General features: G+C 41.4%; 1 protein-coding gene across 7 annotated transcripts in view; it reads left to right on the forward strand.

Annotated features, from left to right (window-relative positions):
* PLEKHA5 (pleckstrin homology domain containing A5) overlaps positions 1-22,619 on the forward strand; it is a 274,187-nt gene that overhangs the window by 245,779 nt on the left and 5,789 nt on the right. For all 7 annotated transcript variants that reach the window (XM_054036329.1, XM_054036266.1, XM_054036274.1 and 4 more), the window contains 6 exons: positions 1,430-1,545; positions 12,696-12,905; positions 13,666-13,821; positions 14,896-15,020; positions 17,109-17,251; positions 18,528-18,632. In XM_054036329.1, coding sequence (XP_053892304.1) covers positions 1,430-1,545; positions 12,696-12,905; positions 13,666-13,821; positions 14,896-15,020; positions 17,109-17,251; positions 18,528-18,622 — 845 coding nt within the window. In that variant the 3' untranslated portion in view covers positions 18,623-18,632. The remainder of the gene's footprint in view (positions 1-1,429; positions 1,546-12,695; positions 12,906-13,665; positions 13,822-14,895; positions 15,021-17,108; positions 17,252-18,527; positions 18,633-22,619) is intronic.

Genomic DNA, 22,619 nt, shown 5'->3' on the forward strand with positions numbered 1-22,619 from the left:
TCTAATGCACTTAATTTAGTCTAGTTCTCTTTACTCAAAAAATCCCAACGGCATGAGGGAGAATATAAGCAGTCCGTTTTTCTTAATTGTCTACATGCAGTAACAACATATTGCTTATACTTGTATTTGTATTGTTTCAGTTAACCTTTCCATACCTTCGTATCCCAAACAATTTCAGCAGAGCTGAACTTAAAAATCACACATCTAAAATTGTATTTTTACAATTTTAACAAACCACATCTAAGGGCTTGTCTACATGATGGTGTAACACACACTAAGTGTGATTTCTATAGTGCACTAAGGTGTTATACATTAATTGGTCCATATAGACCCTGCTTGTGGGATCGAAAGGTTTACAGTGCGCTTTAACCCAGCACTATGTTAAAGCACACTGGGAACCTTTAGTGCACATCAGCAGGGTCTGACGAACTAATTAATGTGCAACACCTTAGTGTGTTTTAGAAATCCCATCACAGTAGTGTGTATAGCCTTAACATGTAGACCAGCCATAAGATGACTATAGCCACATGTAGTGGTTGCTACTGCAATAAAATAATAAGAGATTGGAAGGGAACATTTTATTTCTTTTTTTATTTGTTTCTTTTGTGCACTTTACAGCACTAGTTATTTTTAATGTTTCCCTCTGTCAATTATTTTCCTTTCATTTGTCCTTCGCCCTCCTGGAAAGAAAAAACATTTTAAAAATAGGAATTTGTGATTGTAAAACTCTAGAAATTGGAGACCAGTGACCTGCAAAGGAGAAGAAAAATAGGCTTTTGCCCTTTCTTTTACTGTTTTGATGACTAAAGAAGGCCTGAAGGGTTTATTGAAATGCGTTTGTGTTGGTCAGATGCTCAGCATTCCTTGTGCAGTACAAGTTCAGGTCCTATCTAGTCTATTTTGTTTTAAAAAAGAAAAAATTTCCATGACTAATTAATATTTTGGATAAAGGAAGCTTTAGTTAAAGATGCATCCACCCACCTCTCCAATTATGACAGTAGCAATCTGCTGAGATCTACCAGAGTTCTTCTAGCCAAACCAAAGACCACAGCTGACATTCCAGATATTTTCAAGGGAAAAAAACTTGCAAAGGGACAAAAAATTGTGAAAGCCCAAACAAATCTTTTGGGTTTTCTTTATGTATCATGAAGAAGCAAAACAGAAGCAAGCCTAATTTTTAAACAAATCCTTTGCTGGTCACATTTAACATACTGGTTAAATACTGACTAGATTTCAGTTTGACTGGGTTTATTTACATAGAAAAAAATGCAGATATATTAGTTAGGCATCATGACTTTTATGGTAAATACAAGAGTGGTAGCCTATCAATTAATGACTTCACATCCTAACATGTTTTCATTGGAAAACAATACAGTTTTGTATGTGCCATTTTGCATAACACTTAAGACGCTGTTTTATTACTTTATAGGTTCACATTTTCCTGTTGGAGTTGTCCCTCCCAGAACCAAATCACCAACTCCAGAATCGTCAACAATAGCCTCTTATGTCACTTTAAGGAAAAACAAGAAGATAGATCTAAGAATGGTATTTAAAAATAATTTGCAAGCATCGAGATTTACAACAGTGTATTTGTTTTCCAAGTTTAATTTCTGGATTTTTAGTTACTTTAAAAGCTTTATCTTTCATTTATTTTAAAACATCCCACTGGCTTAAAAAGTACAATAAAATGTATTACCTTAGTGCATTCAGTTCATAAGTAAGGAATGACAGCATTTTAAAATTCACTTATGCCAGAACCCCCATAGACTTCATTACATTTGAATTGGTAAAGTGCTAAATGTTTGTGATAAAAGCTACTGAATAATTGAGGACTTAAAATCAGGCTCTTTGATTTTTCTAGTGGTCGCCAGTATTATTGCTAAACTAGTTTTGAATCTATTGCCAGTGGGTCATCCCCAATACTGAATTAAAAGTACATAAAGTCCTGCCTTTTAGGCTTGGGTTTTCAAAGTGCCTTTCTTGTTGTGGGGCAAAGGGACAGCATATTATTAACCTGTGTTGGTAAATATTTTTTTTCTCAACCCAAAAATAAATGATCAGAACAGTTGAGAATACAGTGCATAGTACTGAACCTCTTGTGATTTTCAGATGAGATGTCAGGTAGTGTGGGATAAAGGAAGAAGACAAAATGACTAAGATAGGAAAAGGGAGCAGAGAATAGAGAAGACAGAAGGGAAAACTGACAGAGGATTTTAGGAATGAGGATGGAGGCAGAAGCAAGACAATAACAAGTGTGAGTTCAGAGAAGAGATTACTACCACTTTTGAAAAGACAGTATCCAGACTTTTTGTGCATGTTTGGGAAATCAGAGTCCACGACGACAACCGTACTCTAGTCTTCAACCTTGTCTGTAGTATGAACATTTTCTATTACTACTTAATACAGTTTAACTGTAATCATAGAACAAGGTGAACCAAGTCCAGAACCATTCAGAAAACAGCTTAAAACCTTTAAATGCAGTTGCAGAAATGGTGCTGAACATAGTTTGTCTTGGTCTATGCTTGCAGTTAAATTGTGTCCAGCTGTACCCATTCATAGAGTTTAAGGCCAAACGGGATAATTAGATTATCTCATCTGACCTACTGTATATCTCAGGCCATTAAATTTGAGCTACCCCTGTACTGAGCCCAATAACTTGTGTTTGGCTAAAGCTTATCTTCCAGAAAGATATCTTGTCTTGATCTGAAGGCTTCAAGAGATGGAGAGTATGCCAGTTCCCTTGGTAGTTTGTTCCAATGTTTAATCACCCTCACTGTTGAAAACTTTTGCCTAATTACTAATTTGAATTTGTCTGGGTTCAGCTACCAGGGGTGGCTTTTGTTTTGTCTTTCTCTGCTGGATTAAAGAGCCCTTTAGTGCTCAGTTTCTCACGGTGAGTACATATACATTGTAATCAAGTCATCTGTCCATCTTCCTTTTGATAAGGTAAACAGATTGAGATCTAAATGTCTCACTGTAAGGCATTCCCCCCCCCCCCCCCAGCTTTTGAATAATTTTTTGTGGCTTTTCTTTACCACCTCCAATCTTTCAACTTTTTTTTAAAATGTGGACATCAGAACTGTATGCAGTATTCTAGTAGTCTCATCAATGCTATGTATAGAGGTAAAAACACCACCCTACTCCTACTTACTCCCCATCCCTCTAGGTGTATACGTCCAAGGATCACGTTAGTCCTTTTTTGCCACATTGTTGCTCTAGAAGCTCAGACTGAGTTACTTGTCCACTGCTCAACATGAGTTCCCAATGTGATGCTGTGGAGAAAAAGGCTAATGTGTTGCTGACACCTGTTGTCAGCAATGGGTAATAATTTTTCTAGTATAGACAAAAGTTACTGATACTTTTTAGCTCATTTGACAGCAGATTAGCAACTACGGTGCTGGTATATTTTAGGAATAAATTAGGTGTGAGGAAACAACATATGGATGCCAAATGTATGATGGTTCTTCGAGGAATGTCCCCGTAGGTGCTCTACTTTAGGTGTTCATGCGCCCTGTGCTTATAATCGGAGATTTGTGGTAGCAGTGCCTAGTTTGGTTGTGCACGCGTCATCGCCGTCTCACACTGCTCCAGGCAGTTACATAGTACTGTGCAACCAACTGTCCCTCAGTTCCTTCTCTACTGCCTTTTGCCTTGAGTCAGAGCGATTAGCAGTGCCCTCACTTACCTTTAAATAAGATATATTTTATAGTATACTTAGTAATTAGTTTATCATTGTTACTCTTTATGCTTATTTTATTTAAAAAAAAAAAAAAGTCTCCCTTATTCCCCTCAGTAGGAAAATTAAGTTTAGGCTTCCCTAGAGTTACTGCTCCCTTCTTATTTGGGACAGAACCTCTCCACGTGCCCGGATTGCCGAGATTCAAACACTGCCTGACTTGCAGACTGTCAATCCCTATCTCTGATAGACATGCACAGTGTGTCTGCTGTCTCGGCAAGACACACATTCCTCAAAAGTGTCCACATTGCTGTGATCTCATGGCCAGAACAAGAAAAGTTATGGATCTTCAACTTAAGCTCCTTATGATGGAGAAATCTCTGATACCGGCCTCAAACTCTGAGTCGAGGACCCCTCTGGACCGACAGTCGCCATCATCAACCCCTACGAAAGAGACTTTACCTAAGAAGTTACTAAAAAGCAGGCTCAGACTTCATCACAACTGGAATTAGCTACGAAAAAGCGATCCCCTACCTCCAAGTCTACCTCGGTACCGATGGCACTGAGCCAAGACCGTCCAGTACCACAAGTTTTCAGAGAGCCAAAGACCCTAAGCGGGCAAGCTCAAACAGAGGCTCACAGGGCAAAGTGAAACCCTCCACCTCGGTACCCACAGAGCTGAAAAGGCGCTCCACACCACCTGTGGTACTTACACAGCAGAGCACAAGATCCTTGGCACTGGCAGCTACTACTCACACTCTCGTACCACCAGCAATGCCAACATTGATACTGATGCTCACGGTACCACACCAATTCCTGAAACATACAGACCTTCTGGTCTCCTCAGCACTGGAATCTCCGCTACTCGGTACCGATGGTATCCATCTCGATTGGTACCAAGCTGGCTGACCACTCCACCTAGGTCAGCTCCCCCTCACTCTAGTGATGATGATGACGAGGATGAAGGGGTGATGCATACAACTCATCACTCCTCACCCAAACTTGGACCAACCCACCGACCAGAGTACCACTCATCCTCAGAGGCACATCGCTGGTATGGGCACCTGTGGGCACAAACACACGCCATGCCATTCCCACCAAACTGGCCCAGTTGGGATCAGTGGGCAGTATACAGGGCCCAACATCATATCCCACCAAGATCAAGAGCACCATGGTCACCTATCCCAGCAGCATCAAAAACACAAGAGGGGGTGACTGAGGAAACCTCAGACCAGGAAGCATTACCAAGAGTGAACCTGTCCTCTTCATCACCAGATGGAAGTATAATGCCCCCACCACAGGGGATGACTTCAAGCAATTCCAGGAACTCTTCAAAAGGTGGCATAGACCTTGGGCATATCACTAGAAGAGGTACCTGAATCACAGCATAAACTACTAGACATACTTAAACATCTACCTCGGCAAAGGTAGCATTTCTGATCAACGATGCTATTATGGAGCCTGCCAAAACCATCTGGCAGACACCAGCAACAGCACCCCCATCATGCATAAGATCAGTCAAGAAATACCGTGTGCCATCTAAAGGAGTTGAATTCTTATTTGAACACCCCATACCAAACTCACTAGCAGTGGAAGCAGTAAATGGCGAAAACAACCCGTATGACAGAGATTGGAATAAGTTAGATCTCTTCAGCCACAAGGTGTATTCATTTGCAACACTGCAGTTTCGCATAGCTAATTACGAGGCCCTACTGTCCAAATATACATAGAATTTTTTTGAAAATTTCAGAATTTATTGAAGAGAAAAAAGAACAGTTTAAAGCTAATATCGCCAAAGGTCATCTCATTGTCAGGACAGCGCTGCAGGCCTCTCTTGACTCCACAGACATGGACGTATGCTCCATCACAATATCTGTGGTAATGCGCCATGCATCATGGCTTCATCTCTCGGGGTTCCCCAGGGAGATCCAGTCAACAGACGAGGATCTACCGTTTTAAGGCCCAAAGTTATTCACTGCCAAAACAGACGAGTCACTCCATACCCTTAAGGACTGAAGGGCAACATTAAAATCCCTGGGCATTTATACACCTGCAAATAAAAAGAAATGGCTGGTATTCTACCCAGAGATTCTGCTTGCCGTCGTACATGCAACTGCACAGGCAATATGACCAACGCTGCAAACAAAGACAAATCAGATGTCGACAAAACCAAAACGAACCTTCGACATCCCAGCAATCTACCTTGAGACAGCAATTTTGAAGGTGTGGTCAAGGACATGAGACAACCACACGCTCTAACACTGGAAACTGAGACTATCTCCTGAACATTCTGAGATCACCTGTCACCAAGTACCAAGTCTGGAACACCATCACTACAAATAAATGGGTTTTTAGAAATTATCCAACAGGATTATTCTATCCCACCTACCCACCCCCCTTCCCTGGCCCTCTTCAGTGACCACTCTCATGAAAGTACCTTCCACAACAGGAAATAAACCACCTCATACACCTAGATGCAGTGGAACCATTACCAATGCAGCACAGGGGGAAAGGTTTTTACTCTCACTATTTTCTAACCCAGAAAAAGATGGGCAGGTGGAGACCCATTCTGGATCTAAGAAAACTCAACAAGTTCATAAAAACACAATGTTTCAAAGTGCTGACACTTAACTATAATTCCAGCATTAGAGAAGGGGGACTGGCTCTTAGCCCTCGACCTGCAAGATGCATATTTTCACTTTACCATCCATCCATCACACAGAAGATTCCTAAGGTTCACCCTGGGAAAACGACGTTTCCAATACAAAGTATTATCTTTCAGCTTGTCAACTGCCCCAAGGATTTTCTCCAAAGTTTTAGCACTGGTGGCAGCGCACCTCTGCAGACAGTCATGATATTTCCATATCTGGATGACTGCCTCATAAGGGCACCAACATAACATGAAGCAATAAGTGTCACACAGAATACGATAACCCTTTTCACAAATTTAGGATTACAAATAAACCTGCTTTAAAAGTCAACATTGATTCCTGTCCAGAAACTGGAATTCATCGGAGCTTGTCTTGACTGTTCAACCACGACAGCAACACTACCTCAGCAACGCTTCATCACACTCGTCAACTTCATTTCGACAGTGACGGACAGTCCACAAACATCTGCCAGAACATGCTTACAACTACTGGGACAGGTCAGCAACGTCATTTGTCGTCAAACACGTCAGACTTCACATGAGATCCCTGCAGGTTGGCCTTAAACAGCGTACACACCTCACAGACACAGCCTACACAGACATCTCACAATGCCAAACAAGGTAAAGGACTCCTTTAAGATGGTGGACACAATCAAAGAAAGTCTGTACAGGAGTCCCATTTCTACAAAGGACTCCAACAATGACAGTCACCACGGATGCCTTCCTAATAGTCTGGGGAATGCATTTACTCAACAACATACTACAAGGTCAATGGTCCCAATCAGAGTCCAGAATGCACAGAAATTTGTTGGAACTAAGGGCAATTCGCAACACATGCAACCACTTTCTATCACAAACAAAAAACTAAAGCCATCAGGATGCACAGACATCGTACCGTACATGTTTTACATAAATCACCAAGGGGGGTGCACAATCACACTCCCTGTGCACAGAGGCGATACTGCTCTGGAACTGATGCATCAGTCACAACATTGACACATCAGAATCCTACCTTCCAGGATGTCAAAACACAACAGAAGATGCACTAAGCAGAGATTTCTCACAAAATCGTGAGTGGGAAATGGACCCTGGAGTTCTACATATGATATTCAGACTATGGGGATTCTCTACCATAGACCTCTTTGCAAAAGCACAGAACACCAAGTGCCCACAATATTGCTCCAAAGCCGTATTGGGACCCTGTTCCCTAGGCAACACTCTCCTCTTCAAATGGGATGCACCGTTAATGTATGCATTCCCCAATCACTCTCTTAACCTGGGTCATACACAAGATCAAGAGGGACAAATCCAAAGTCGTCCTAATAGCACCTACATGGCCAGACAGACATGGTTCCCATACCTGCTAAAGATGGTGGTACGCTAACCTTGAAACCTTCCCCAATACCTCACCTCCTTGCACAAGATGTGAGACACATCTACCATCCCAGCCTCTCAATACTCCACCTCAGGGCCTGGCTACTCCATGGCTGAGAGGAATTGAAACGGCCTGTTTGGAGGAAGTAAAAAACATATTACTGAATTGCTGTAGAACAAATACAAGAAAGACACATGTCCATAAGTGGAAATGGTTCAACATTTAATGCCAAGACGAGTAGATCTTACCAACATCCTCCCACTTAACAAGGGTACTGGATTACATATTAGAACTAAAAACACTGGGCTCTTCATAAGCTCTGTCAAGGTACACTTGGCGGCTATCACAGCTTTCTATGATAAGGTGAACGAGGTCAGCATATTTGCCTACCTAACAACTAAACGTTTCCTCAAGAGCATTGAGAACACCTACCTCAAAATAAGGAACCCCCTCCTATGTGTGACCTCAACCTCGTCTTACGCAGATTTATGGGAAAATCATTTGAGCTGCTTGCCACCTGCTCGCTACTCCACCTATCTATGAAGGTGGCTTTCCTCATCACCATCATGTCTGCCAGATGGGTGAGGGAACTAGATGCCCTAATGCATGCGCGCGCACACACACACACACCCCATACACAACTTTCTTTAAAGACAGTGTTGCCTTAAGGCCAAACCCCAAATTCCTACCCAAGATTGCATCCCTCTTTCATTTGAACCAACCCATTTACTTACCTATGTTTTTTCCAAAACCAGATGCAGATGAAAAAGAGGAACCACACACTGGACGTTCAAAGAGCATTAGCGTTCTACATTGAAAGAACAAAAACATTTAGAAAATCACCGAGACTATTTGTCTCTGTAACAGAATGTTCAACAGGGGAAACCATCTCAAAGCAGAGACTATCCAAGTGGATATTGGGATCCGTCCACCTTTGTTATCAAATGCTTCATTTACAAGCCCCAGTGGGAATCTGCACACACTCTACCAGAGCACTTTCAGCACCCATAGCGTTTCTCAACAATTATCATTATCAACATTTGCAGAGCAGCAGCTTGGGCATCAGTCCACACATTCACAAAGCATTATGCTATAGAGCAACAGTCATAATCAGATGCTCAATTTGGACTCATGGTTTTATCCACCATCAATAACGCAAATCCGAAGCCCTTCCGCTGAGGGGCAATGCTCAACACTCACAAAAGTGGAGCCCCCACAGGGCTATCCTCGAAGAAGAGAGGGTTGTACAGTAACTGAGCTTCTTTGAGATGGTTGTCCCTGTGGGTGTTCACTACCCTTCCTCCTCCCCTCTACTTCAGAGTTTCATGTAGATTCTCTGCGGTAGAGAAGGAATCGAGGGATGGTTAGTCACGCAGTACTACGTAACCCCTTGGAGCGGTGTGAGATAGCGACGTTGCATGCACAACCCAACTAGGCACTGCTACCACAAATCTCCAATTATAAGCGCAGGGCGCATAAACACCTAAAGTGGAGCACCCACAGGGACAACCATCTCAAAGAACCTGTGACTGCACAAGGTGAGTAATCCTCACTTTGACTGGACCAAAAAGACACAGTAGTCCATCATGAGGTGTGTGATATGTAAAAGATAATCATTCCTAATAGAAATAGAATTTGGTAACAGCATATAATTTTTGCAGGGATTCTCTCCCTCAAGAAACAGTAACTGTGTTTTCAGGTCTTGTAATAAACGACCTCATAACCTTGTGGATTTTCTAGCAAATTTTTCCTGGAAATTCAGTGCTCAGGAAAGTGAAAAATAGTAATAACTGGATTCACATCTAATCCAGGGTGTGCTGTGTAAGACGCTGCAGTAGAGTCCTGACTTGCTGCACCATGCATATATAAGTCGTGGGCCACTCCTGCATAAAGCCTTATATTTATGTCAAGCTGTGGGGCAATTTTATGATGTGGATTTGGAACTAATAAGGATTGTAATATAGCTCTCCAGAGAGGGCTAGTGGATTTAGACACTAAATAACCTAGTCTCAGGTCTTTTATATTGCTAGTAACGTCACTTACAACAGAACATCTTATTTTATATGTACTAATAATCTTGCTTCTATACAAGATGTTCTTTGAGTAATTTATATGAGTACTTGCAAAGTGCTAAAGAAAATGGAGTTCGGGTAACATTTAGACTTTCTGTATTTGATCATCAGGAAAAAACTCTTCAAGAAATTATTTGAAACCCACAAAATTATTTTCAGTTAAAGGTGACTACACAGCTAAGTTTTCTTTCCAAATACAATAGAGTATAATTTACAAAAACCATCAGAAGTAACTATAAATATATGCATTTTAAGGCAGCTGTCACTGTAAGATCAAGGTGCCATTTCTTGAATTCAGAAGTAAATCACAGCCCTTAATAAAGAGGAACAAGGCCCAGAAAAGGAAAACACCAATGCATTTGCTTCCCAGTACACATCTCTCTGGTCATTCTGCAACTTAGGAGAGAGTTTGCAAACAGAAAGCCAGGTAGCCATCTACCATAAAGATGGCAAGATTTGGGATCAGCCTGGTCACTAGTGATGGTAAACTCCATAAAGCAAGACCCTCCATTTAGATTACTCTGCATTGTAATCTAATAGTTAGTAATGAGGTTTTTTTTTAATTGACTACTTTTTAAAGAATCCAAGACTTCACGGCCCCCAAACCCACATCCGGCTCTGCATGGGCTCCTAGGTCTACCCACCTGGATCCAGGGTTGAGGACCCAAGTTACAATATTTTCATGTCTGTCTCTGTATCCCCCATTATTAAAATATTGATTTGAATTCTTATGCATTTCTGTTCATTACTCTATACAGTTTTCAAAATCTCTTCAAAATTGTGCTGTCACTGACATTTTATGCTGTCCTCTTAATTTATTGTTTCAGGTAATGTTCTCATATACACCTCTATCCCGATATTATGTGACCTGGTTCGCATACAGCGCGGTAAAGCTCTGACACGCTGCTCTGAGCAGCATGTTAAGGTTGCCGGTCCGGGGCTGAGGGATTGGATAAGGGGCGGAGGGTCTCGGGGGACAGTCAGGGGCTCCCCCCCAGGGTCTAGGAGGCAGGAACTTGGGGGGGGGCAATTTTGGGGGCCCCGCAGTCTGAGTGGCCCGGGGGATTAGCGGGGGGCCGGGAGCAGCCCACTCCGCTTCCTTCGCCCCGGCCCCAGCTGTGTTGCTTGGGGAGGGGGCTTGGGGGAAGGGATCCTCCCTCCACCCCCCCACGCTCACCGGCAGCGGTGGAAGCGGAGCAGCCCGGCCCCAGTCCACTCCACAAAACCAGCTCTGCTTCCTGCCGCAGGTGAGTGCGGGACCTTTCCCCAACCACCCCCCACCTCCCCAGTGATGGGGCAGGGGCAAGGAAAGCAGAGCGGGCTGGGGCCGCATTGCTCCTCTTCCCGCTGCCGGTGAGTGTGGAGGGCGTCCTTTCCCCAACCTCCCTGCACTCACCGGCAGCGGGAAGCGGAGTGCTGTGGTTGGGAGGTGGCGGAGTGATGTGGGCTGGGGCCGCGTTGCTCAGCTTCCCGCTGCAGGTGTGTGCGGAGGGCATCCTTTCCCCCACATCCCCGCACTCATCGGCAGTGGGAAGCGGAGCAGCCCGGCCCCAGCCCGCTCCACTCCGCCAGCTCCCAGCCGCGGCGCTCCGCTTCCCACCGCAGGTGAGTGCGTGACCTTTCTCTCACACAACCACCCACCCAGCTACACGGCCGGGGCAAGGAAAGCAGAGTGGGCTGGGGCCTCGTCGCTCCGCTTCCTGCCGCAGGTGAGTGCGGGGGGCGTCCTTTCCCCAACCTTCCTGCACTCACCGGCAGCAGGAAGTGGAGCAGCCCAGCCCGCTCTACTCTGCCACCGCCCAGCTCCGCTTCCCGCCGCAGGTGAGTACGGGGGGGCATCCTTTCCCCAACCTCCCCGCACTCACCGGTGCTCTGCTTCCCACTGCTGCCGGTGAGTCCTGTCGGGGCAGGGTGTGTGGATAGGGGTCGGAACAGTCAGGGGATAGGGAGCAGGGGGGTTGGGTAAGGGGTGGAGTCCTGGGGGTGATTAGGGACGGGGCCTCTGGAGGGGGCGGTCAGGGAGCAAGGAATGGGGGGGGGGCAAAGAAAGTTTGATATAACATGGTCTCACCTATAACGCGGTGAGATTTTTTGTCTCCCGAGGACCGCGTTATATCGGGGTAGAGGTGTAATCACTCTATTAGGAGAAACAACTTTATATAAATTTAAACAACCATTTCATTGGAAAACAAACTATAGTGGGCACTATTGTGCAGTGTAGGCAAAGACTGTCATGTTTTTGTTCTGTGTTTGTACAGCGCCAGTTTGTACTGGTCCATGACTGAGATTCTTAGGTGCTTGAATAATAATAAAGTTGAACTCTGTATCAGCTGGTCATGGTAACCACTTCTTATTAACTGACCAGCTCTTATTTACCTTAGGGCAGGTCTACACTACCACTTACGTCGATGTAACTTCAATCTCTCAGGGGTATGTGAAAAAGCCAACTCCTGAGCGACGCAACTTACAACAGCCTAAGCGTTGTCCACAGGTGGAGTAATTATGCCTTCAGCCTAGGGCGTCTTCACCAGATATGGCGCAGCGGCATGTAGTGCTTCTAGTGTAGCCTAACCCTAAGTAAGTGCAAAAGAAGAACAAAGGCAGCTGAATCTATTAACCCCAATCCAACTGTAACCACAATCAGCTGACACATTAAACATGCCAGTCTTTATCTACACTGAGTGCTCATATTTAACATTAAAACATGTTCTACCATGATGTAATTTTCTAGTGCAGATAAATCTTGTCCCTAAAACTTCCTCTGGTACTTGACATATTGACCAGTCTTAATATAGGGGATACCAGAGTTAGGCCAAATGCAGGTGTGCAGAACAAGCTTTTTTTAAGTGAACACCCACATTATATGTTCACAACATTGCTTCAAAGAGTGCTCTTTAATAAAGTATGTTCCTTTCTTTTAAGGAAAGGCCGAGAAGTGCAGTGGAGCAGTTATGTCTGGCAGAAAACACTCGGCCTCGAATGACTGTGGAGGAGCAGATGGAAAGAATAAAGAGACACCAACAAGCTTGTCTGAGAGAGAAGAAAAAGGGGCTAAATATTATTGGCGTTTCAGATCTGTCTCCTTCACAGAGCTCATCCTTTGTTAGGGATAATCCATTTAAGCTGTCTCAGGTATGTCAAAAGTTCCTTGGTGTGTACACAGTAATATGTTAGAGCAAAAAAAAAAAAAAAAACGTGTTTTTTGCGGGGGGAGGAAGTTGCAAAGTCAAGTGCTGCTGCTTTGGTGACGGCATGGGCCTTGCACTTCAGAATGTCCATTTATAGCAGGCTGCCAAAATTGGCCTTAGGAATGCAAGCAGGAGAAAGGGAAATAGACTTTTTTTAACAGTTTATAACTCAGCTAAACCTAAATGGAATTTCCTGGGATAAAGAAAAGGCACTCCTCTAGCCTGAGGTTACCAAATTTCAATGGCCTGCTGCAAACAATGGGGGTATTAGCGCTTCTCAAAAAAGGTTGCAAGGTTTTTTTTCATAATGGAAAATGTTAGGCAGCCTAAATTTAAGAATTACTACCAGCACCCCATACTTTATGCAGTTAGCCATAAATTTTATATCTGCTATATGCAACAAATTGTTCCTGACTTATTACAGTTGGATGTTTTAATTACACAAAAGTCAGAATATTTAAAGTTAAGATTTCAAAAGCAATTTTAACTCTTACCTATTGCATTAAAATAACATGCCACATCTATGAGGAAATGGGCGGTAAACTTTTGAATTGAGGTCAAGCAGTCTAAAGTTTTTTTCATAACTTTTAGCAATGTTTGAGAGGACATAATGGAAGTCTCAGCATAACAATAGGAAAAGAGTATGCAGTAATACCACTGGATTTTTATTGCGAGTATCTCCATATATCACATTTGTTCTACAGAATCGAAGAAAGGACGATATGGTATCCAGTAACATTAAGGAATTAGAGAAAGCCATAAGAGAGAATGATTTGGAACAAAATCATGAAACTCCTGCAGAAGAAATAACACAACTGAATGCTGGATCAGAAGAGCATAATGCAAATTTTACTAAAGAGGTAATAAGTTATATTTAGAGTGTTCAATCCTACCTCAGAAGTAACTTCTTCCACAAATACTGAGCACATCTGTAAATAACATCACTTGCCAGTTCAGAAACTCTTCTAGATGAATTCAACTCGGGTCTTCCAGTGCATTTTGTGACTGAGGTTTCCTCCTCAGACCAGGGACCTTTCTTCCTTTTTTTGATTTGTATAGCACCCAGCACATCACATTGCTTAACAAATAAATAAGAGGAGAGACAATAATTTACACGGCATGGAGTTGGGCAATAATTATGACTTATGCTGATCATCAAAGTGGTATTTCTCTCAGATTTATCTTGCATCTCACCCAATTGTACCCTATTTTAAAATATCCTAATTGCTGTTCATGATGATTTACAGGTGGAGCTAAAGGCTGTCAGAACCACTACCACACAATCATGCCTCCTTGTAATTTAACACTTTAAATCTACGTATGCAGAATTTCTTCTTCCATTTTTTTGCCCATATTCTTTCATTAATCCCTTTTTTTGCTGCTGCCTCTCATTTCCTCTCCTTTACCTTTACCATTTTATCAAGTTTCCACAGAGTAACAATATAAAATCAAGTTATTAAAACTGACCATCTTTTTCTTAACACTTTTACTTGAAGCCTTTTTGAGCCTTTTGAAAGAGTGCTACTTCACACACAGATAGTGACTGTATCTAATCAGAACTTCTAAAGCATTCACACTGAGTAATGTGTCCAAAAGTTGTGCATTGTATTCATTTTGGATGGTGGTGGAGGTATGAAAACAATACAGAAACTGCAATCCAGATTCTAGATAGTTCCCTGATAGTTCTAGGTCACTCTCAGAATTCATTGGGCCAAATTCTGCACATTTCTTCCTGTATTGCTCTTCAGGTAATGGTATTGATGTAAATTACATAAACCTAATTCTTTAGTTATACTTATATAACTGAGGCCAAAATTTGGCTCTGTTGACAAAGCTTACTTCCTGAAAATCAATTCTCTGCCCACCATTCAGTATGTGCTCACAGTGTGTACCTACAGATTTTTCTTAAAACTTCTCACCTTTTCTTTTTAAAGTTGACAAAAAGTGATGACCCACTGTTACCAGACACGTGTGTTATAGCTGATCCAAAAGAAGGGAATGCTGAAGGAGGAGTAGAAAAACAAAAGAAATTGGGAAAAACACATAATGTAGATATCAGGTAAAAATAAATACATAAAAATAAGATAATTGCATATTGAACTAGTCCAACAGTTAATTACAGTTTAATAATGAATATTTTAGTTTTTTACCTTTGGAAGCTTGATTCACTGTTTTACGCAACTCCAAAGGGGAAGTGTGGGTAGTATGGGGCTGCGTGTAAACAAATATGTTTATTTTCCTCTATAAAAGTATAAAGAATGTGAATGGTTAGGTGGTATGAAAAATGGAAAAATTGATTTAAGCATGGACAGGTTGTTCATTACAAGATGGTTTTTGTGTTAAGATTTGATTGCATAATATAATCATATAAAGAAATAGCACATATTTGACCCAGTCCTGCATTCATTGTCAGAGGCAGGTATAGGATCAGGCCATGAACTGTTTACAGATGGGCTTTAAACTTTGTGATTCATGGAAATAAATTCTTCAGGTTTGAATAATATTATCAAAGTTATTCTGCTCATTAATTTCACTCTTAGATTCTCTCTTTGTAGATATTGAGAGAACTAAAATACTCAAGATTTTTCTCCCTACCCCTGTTCTGCTACTTCCAGACAAATTCAGAGTCCATTCTACTTAGGGGCTCCAACACAGACTTCACTCTTCTGAGAAGTAGAACGCAACACAACTATGGAACGAAATATAAAAATATAACCTATTCTGAATGCAACTTAGTTTTTCTTCCTATTCATAGCAAACTCGTTATACTTAGTCATGATTCATTTCTAGCCACCTATTGAAATCAGAAATTCCCTGAGTTCACCCACCATGGATTGGTAACAAGGAGGGAACTTGGTCAACACTGGTTCTTAGATCAAACTTGGGGCAAAAGAAATAACAAGTAATTGTGAAATAGCTTGGAGTCAGGTATCCTCCCTAGACTAATTTCTGGGTTAGGTTTTGTTTTTGTTTTTTCCTTTTTCTGTGTTGCTGTTTTTGCTCAGAACTAATATGTGGGAAGTTTCAAATACATTTATGAGCATACGTTCATCGTGGACAAACACAATTTGTGGTTTGCTTTGGGATGCAAGATCTAGTCAATAATTTTATCTCAGGATGAGGGCTTAATAGCTTTTCTTGCCTCATCAAAGCTTTCCATAAGATTCTTGTTAAAAGCCTCACCTGAAGGCTCCAATGGCAAGTTTTTTATTGGAGTCCATTGTACTGTGTATGGAAGCCATCCGCTCAGGAGCAGTCTGGACTTTTGACCCCTTAGGGCAGTTGTTCTTAACCTTTCCAGACTATCTTACCCTTTTTAGGAGTCTGATTTGTCTTCTGTACCCCAAGTTTCACCTCACTTAAAAACTGCAAAAGTGTCACAGCACACAATTACTGAAAAATTGCTTACTTTCTCATTTTTACCTTATAAAATAAAACTATTGGAATATAAATATTGTGCTTACATTTCAGTGTATCATATATAGAGCTGTATAAAACAAGTCATTGTATGAAATTTTAGTTTGTACTGACTTGGTGAGTGCTTTTTATGTAGCCTGTTGTAAAACTAGGCAAATATCTAGATAAGCTGATGTACCTCCAAGGGTATGCATACCTGTGGTTGAGAACCACTGCCTTAGGGTACTTCACCTTGGAGGGTTTCCATTAACTCCATGATTTCAGAGTTAGAGTAGTACTGGAGTTTTGGTGCACCTCTTAAGTAGTTCTTGCCTGACTGGAAGCTAGACACATGTCTTACTATCAATGTAGAGTGAGGCCCTCTCAGATGGTCATAACATTCTCATGACACACTATATCTTCCCTGCGGCCTTGAATTTGGTATCTATTTCAGTGTATAAGTATGAAAAAGGGGAAAAAACCTCAAGTTTCCAGTTTAAAGTTCTTTTTACTCTAGAATGAATTTTATAAGATTGAAACAAAACTACCTTTTTCTTTGATTCAGGGTTTCAACACTCTATTATAGGTTTCAGAAATATGTATTTGATTTAAACAACATAATCTTGTAAATTGGAGGGTTTTGTGTTAAGAGAAAAAAATTAAGTGCGGGAACTCCAGTTGCACGTAAATATTGGTTAACACCTGAAATTAAATTAAATGAACTCTAAAAATAGCAACTTTTTTTAACTAGTCTGCAGAACATGGCCCCAGTTGCAAACCACAAACATGAAACCAGTCCAAAAGAGAGTGAAGCAGCCAGTGTTCAAGAGCAAGAAGGGATTATTTCTTCTTTTGCGTTAGCAGTACAATCTTCAAGAGAAAATCAAACAGCAGGTATGGAAAAGAGACTGTCAGTTACACAGATATACATTGGGAATTAAATGTTACATATGTAATATACATTCTGATTGTTTTCTGATGCTCTGAAATTCTTGTGTAGTGAAAAGAAATCTAAACTAATCTGGGTCTTGCATGTATATTTTTTCACCTGTTGGGGAGGGATGGACAGAGACCCAGCCAATTTCCCAATGGACGAATCTCAGAAACACACTGTTTTCAGAGGTTTAAATGCAGATCTTTTGGAGGCAACTAGTTCGAGGATGAGAGAGGGTTCCCAGAAGTTTCTCTTGGCTGGAGCAAATCGTTCCCTGTCTCCCTCCAGAACACCCTCCTCCCGAATCCTCTGCACATGTTCAGTGCTGTCTACTTCCTTTCTACTGGTTCCAGTCAGCTCCATGACTTTCTCCTGTAGGTCATTTCACCAAAGGCATCTATTCTAAACACACACTTTCCTGCTGTTGATCCCCTTTCCTGATCCTTGCAGGTATGAGCTCCTTGACTGGAGCATAGATACTACCGTGATGAGGGCAATATTAACACTAGATAGTTCCCAATTTAGGCGTTCGATTATGAACCAGCAAAATAACAGAGAGGTTGGTGTGTGTCTCCCCAGAGGTCAGGAGGGATGCCAGAAGTGGAAAAGACAGGGTGGTTGCGAATACCTTAATGACGCACTTTGCAAGAAAATCAGAGTGCTGGGGGACGGACAAGTTGCTTATGAAATGGGCAGATGGAATGATCAGTACTTGAGGTGATCAGGAGTTGTTTGGTGCCAGGGAGGAATAAGGAAGTGCAGATGTGATGTAAGGATAAATAAACAAGGCAAACGGCACAGTCCTTTCCATGACTGCTTAGTTCAGGCCAGGACTAGGAAAGATCCTTTGTGGTGACATCATAGGGAAGGTTTAGTTACTCTTAGCTAGGGAGCATAACAGGGTTATGGCTGTGTCTAGTAAACTCAATAAAGAATTCTCTTCATATTCATTAACCATCAGTCCTGTATCCGTTGTACTATGTGACACTACAACTGTCTGTTCTGCAGAGGTACAATTACTTGTGTGAGCAAATATCTTCCTTAAGAACAATGTAAATTCTTCTCTTTAAATAGCATTATTTTCACTATGTAATGTTGATTTTAAAAAGTTTCTTCTGATTATTTTAACCTTTACTTGCATAACACCTTGCTCACAAATTTCATGCTGCTTGAAATATTTTCAATTTGTTTAACTTTTGCCTTCTGTGATATTTATTTTTTAATTTCTCTTTTCAGGAAAAAATCTGCCCTCTTCACCAGAGTCCCCACCATCACCAGCTCTATCAACGCAACCACAGCTCACAGAAGGATCACATTTCATGTGTGTATAGTCTCAGAGAAGTACGTCTGCTTTTCAGTCATGCTATTTTTCTGGGTATACAGTAGTTTTCTTTGAGAAACACACACAGACAATTTTATTAAGTAGGGTGAAGGTAGCTGAGATGTATATATCACTCAAACAAAACAGGAATGTATTGATTCTTTGAGTAGGTGCAGCTGCGTATTCAACTGAGGTGCGTTCGCACCTAGCACACTGGAGCTGGAGAATTTGGCCGAGCAGTACCGTTAGAAGGTCACCGCTCGCAGTTTGTGGCCATAGCCCCTCCTCTGGCTATATGAGGTAGCACTCCCCTAACCTCTGTCTGTTTCTTCTTACCACCCGTGGCTGGAGTCAGAGCTCTGTGTGGTTCCTAACCTCACAACCTCTCTCTTTCTTAGATGCCCCTGGCGTCTTGTCCCTTTCCACTTTTGTCTCAGAAGACTACGTTCCTGATCCACAGGAGAGTCTGTTGCAGTCTGTGATGGCAGAGCCTCCTTACATACAAACCTCTAAAGACAAACTGACTTTATGACCACATCTCAAAATTTTATCTGAAGTGGTTTTTCAGCTTCATTTGAACCAGGCAGTATATTTACCTGTGTTTTTTCCTAAGTTGCATTCATCACTGGAAGAGCAGCATTTCCACACGTCAGATGTCAGGCAATGTCTAGGCTTTCTGTTTGGACCGGACTAAACTGTTTTGTGCTTCACCATGCCTGTTCACGTCACATACAGATCATATGAAGGGTCCGGTGGTCTGTTCACAGTCTCTAAATGAATAACCTCCTTTATCATGACTTCATATGAAATAGCTTCAACTACGCCTCCTTCAGCGGATGCGAGCTAGTTTTATGAGAGTGCAAACAACATCAATAGCATTCTTCAGTGCATTTCAGTATTGTACATTTTCAGGGCTGCTACATGCAAACCATCCAGTCATTACTGCATCTTCCAGGGTGGATGCTTGTTTCAATGGATGGTCCTGCGGTCATTGTTTATGTAGACTCTGAGCCCCGCCTCCTGGGGCTACTGCTTGTGGGACACTGAAGTGGAATACATGGCTGCATCTACTTGAGAAAGAAGAAACCTTTTCTTACTGTAACTGTGGTTCTTTGAGATGTGATGCAGATGTGTATTCCACGACCCACCTCTGTCCCCTCTGCGTCACAGTTTCTGTGGGCACTCAGTGTGAAGGAACTGAGGGGGTTCGGGACTGCACTTATATAGCCAGGAGAGGGGCTGCGGCCAGGAGGCACAAGTATTTTCCCTCTACAGGTACTACTAGGTAAAATTCTCTGGTTCCCATGCACTGGGCACATGGACACACCTAAGTGGAATACACATCTGCATCACATTTCAAAGAACCACAGTTAAAGTAACCGTTCCTTACATGCATATAATCCATACAGTATTCAGATAAGGTAGCAGTAGTTACAAATGGAAAGGACCAATTAGCTCATCAAGCATATTCGTTTGTAATGGTAGAATAACAGTCCCTTGATAAGAGATATTAAATTGTAATGAAACACATGCTTATGCAGTCAAGGTAAAAATGTATCAGTATTTGGGTGTTGTAACACCCAAATGCTCCAATCAGGATCATAGCCCAGTTGAACTATGAATTGTACATCCTGTATGTTCCTAAGAGTTTAGAATCTAATTGAAGACAAATAAGTGTGACTTGATAAATAGTAGGATGGGAGGAAAAGGAGAGCAATAATAAAAACACACAGTTAGGCTCACTGTGTGTGTAGAATTTGATGGTTCTTTATATTTGTAGGAATCAAGGTAGAAATCATTAGCTTGGTCAGAAGAAATGCTCTTATTCTATATGATGATCTATTATATAGATAGGTATCACATTATGATATACAGACAATGGAACAATGATCAAACAATCAGTTTGTAACCACCTAGAAGACAATAGGGTGATCAGTAACAGTTAACATGGATTTATATCCTTCTTTCACAGGGTAACAAGCCTTGTGGATAGGGGGCAGCAGTAGATGTGGTATATCTCAACTTTAGTAAGGTTTTGATACGGTCTCACATGACCGTCTCATAAGCAAACTAGGGAAATACAGCCTAATATGAACCTATTATAAGGAAGGTGCGCAACTGGTTGGAAAAGCATATTCCGAGAGTAGTTACCAGTGGTTCTCTGTCAAGCTGAAAAAGCATATTGAATGATGTATCGCAGGGATCTGTCCTGGGTGCTGTACTCTTCAATATCTTCATAAATTATTTAGATAATGGCAGAGAGAATGCAGGTATAAAGTTTGTAGGTGATACCAAGCTGGGAGAGGTTGCAAGCGCTTGAATTAGAATTCAAAATGATCTTGACAAACTGGAGAAGTGGCCTGAAATAAATAGGATGAAATTCAATAAGAACTAATGCAGTACACTACTAATGTAATACACTAAGGAAGGAATAATCAATTGCAGAAATACACAATGAGAAATGACTGCCTAGGAAAAAGTAATTGCAGAACGGCTCTGGGGGTTATAGTGGATCACAAACTAAATATGAGTAAACAATGTAATACTGTTGCAAAATAAAGCAATCATTCTGGGATGTATTACCAGAAGTGTTGTAAGCAAAACATGAAATTCTTCCACTCTACTCAGCAATGATAAGGCATCAGCTGGAGTACTGTGTCCAATTCTGGGCACCACATTTTGGGGAAAATGTGGACTTATTGGAGCAAGGCCAGAGGAGAGGAACAAAATGATTGAAGGTCTAGAAAGCGACTTACAAGAAAAGATTGAAAAAAATGGGTTTGTTTAGTTTGGAGAAGAGGAGACTGAAGGGGGGTATAAGTACATAAATGACTGATTGTTATAAAGAAGAGTATGATAAGTTGTTCTCCTTATCCACGGAGGACAGGACAAGGAGCAATGGGCTTAAATTGCAGCGAGGGAGATTTAGGTGAGACATTAAGAAAAATTTCCTAGCTGTTAGGGTAGTTAAGCACTGGAAGAAATTACCTAGGGAGATTGTGGAATCTCTATCATTGGAGGTTTTAAGAACAAGTTAGACAAACATCTGTCAGGGATGGTCTAGATAATACATAGTTCTGCCTCAGTGAAAGGGATTGGGCTCGATGACCTATCTAGGTCCCTTCCAGTCCTACATTTCTATGGTTCTGAGAGTTCCTGTTTGTTGAACGTGAGTGAAAATAGAAGTCAGCTGGTTTGTTTATAAAGGTATTTAAAGAAACTAAGGGATACAGGTCAGAGCGTTTTAACACTTTTAACAGCACTTTAATTAGTCAAAACTTCTACATTGTCAGGGAATATCTTTTAAAATAAGCCTTCAAGAAAAGGCAATCAAAAGAATATGCCTTGTTTCATTGGTCCTGTAAGGCCATCTAACTAGGAAAGGAGAACTTTGTCAGTTTTTAAAAGATGCTTCCTTAGTGAAGTTTAAAAACGCATAACCTAATTCATATAGGGCACCTGTTTTGTTTTAACAAAGTCATAATAATTGCATGCAATGTGATACTTTCTTGTATTAGTAATAGGCAGAAAGAGGTATTACCTCTTTGTTAAAGTGAAATGGTTTTCATCTCTTCTTTCTTGTCCATACAAAAACATCACATGCAGCCTTTGTTGCTCTTGATTTTCATGAACAGTATATAGCAAGTCATGTTCAGATTCAGGTTGTTTCAAACTTAATATTATAGTAAAAATATTTCAAATGGTAAAGCATGATATGCACTTTGAGAATGTAGAAATAGAGCTGTTTATATACAAATCAAATAGCGTATATATAAATACACACGAACATTGGAGCGGTGTATGTATATATTCTGGGCCTTTAAGTAGGGCTGTCATTACCCAACCAACCTTTTCTTTTACATAGTTTCAATTCAGTAGACTGACTGGAGCTAGACTCTACTGGTTATACCTCTGTTAGCTTCCCCCACGCGGATCAATCTCTGTGTCTGTCCTAAAGGGGAACAACCTGGCATTCTTCTTCGAGTGATGGTCCCTATATGTATTCC

This window comes from Malaclemys terrapin, chromosome 1 (assembly GCF_027887155.1).
Source record: "Malaclemys terrapin pileata isolate rMalTer1 chromosome 1, rMalTer1.hap1, whole genome shotgun sequence".
NCBI lineage: Eukaryota > Metazoa > Chordata > Testudines > Emydidae > Malaclemys > Malaclemys terrapin.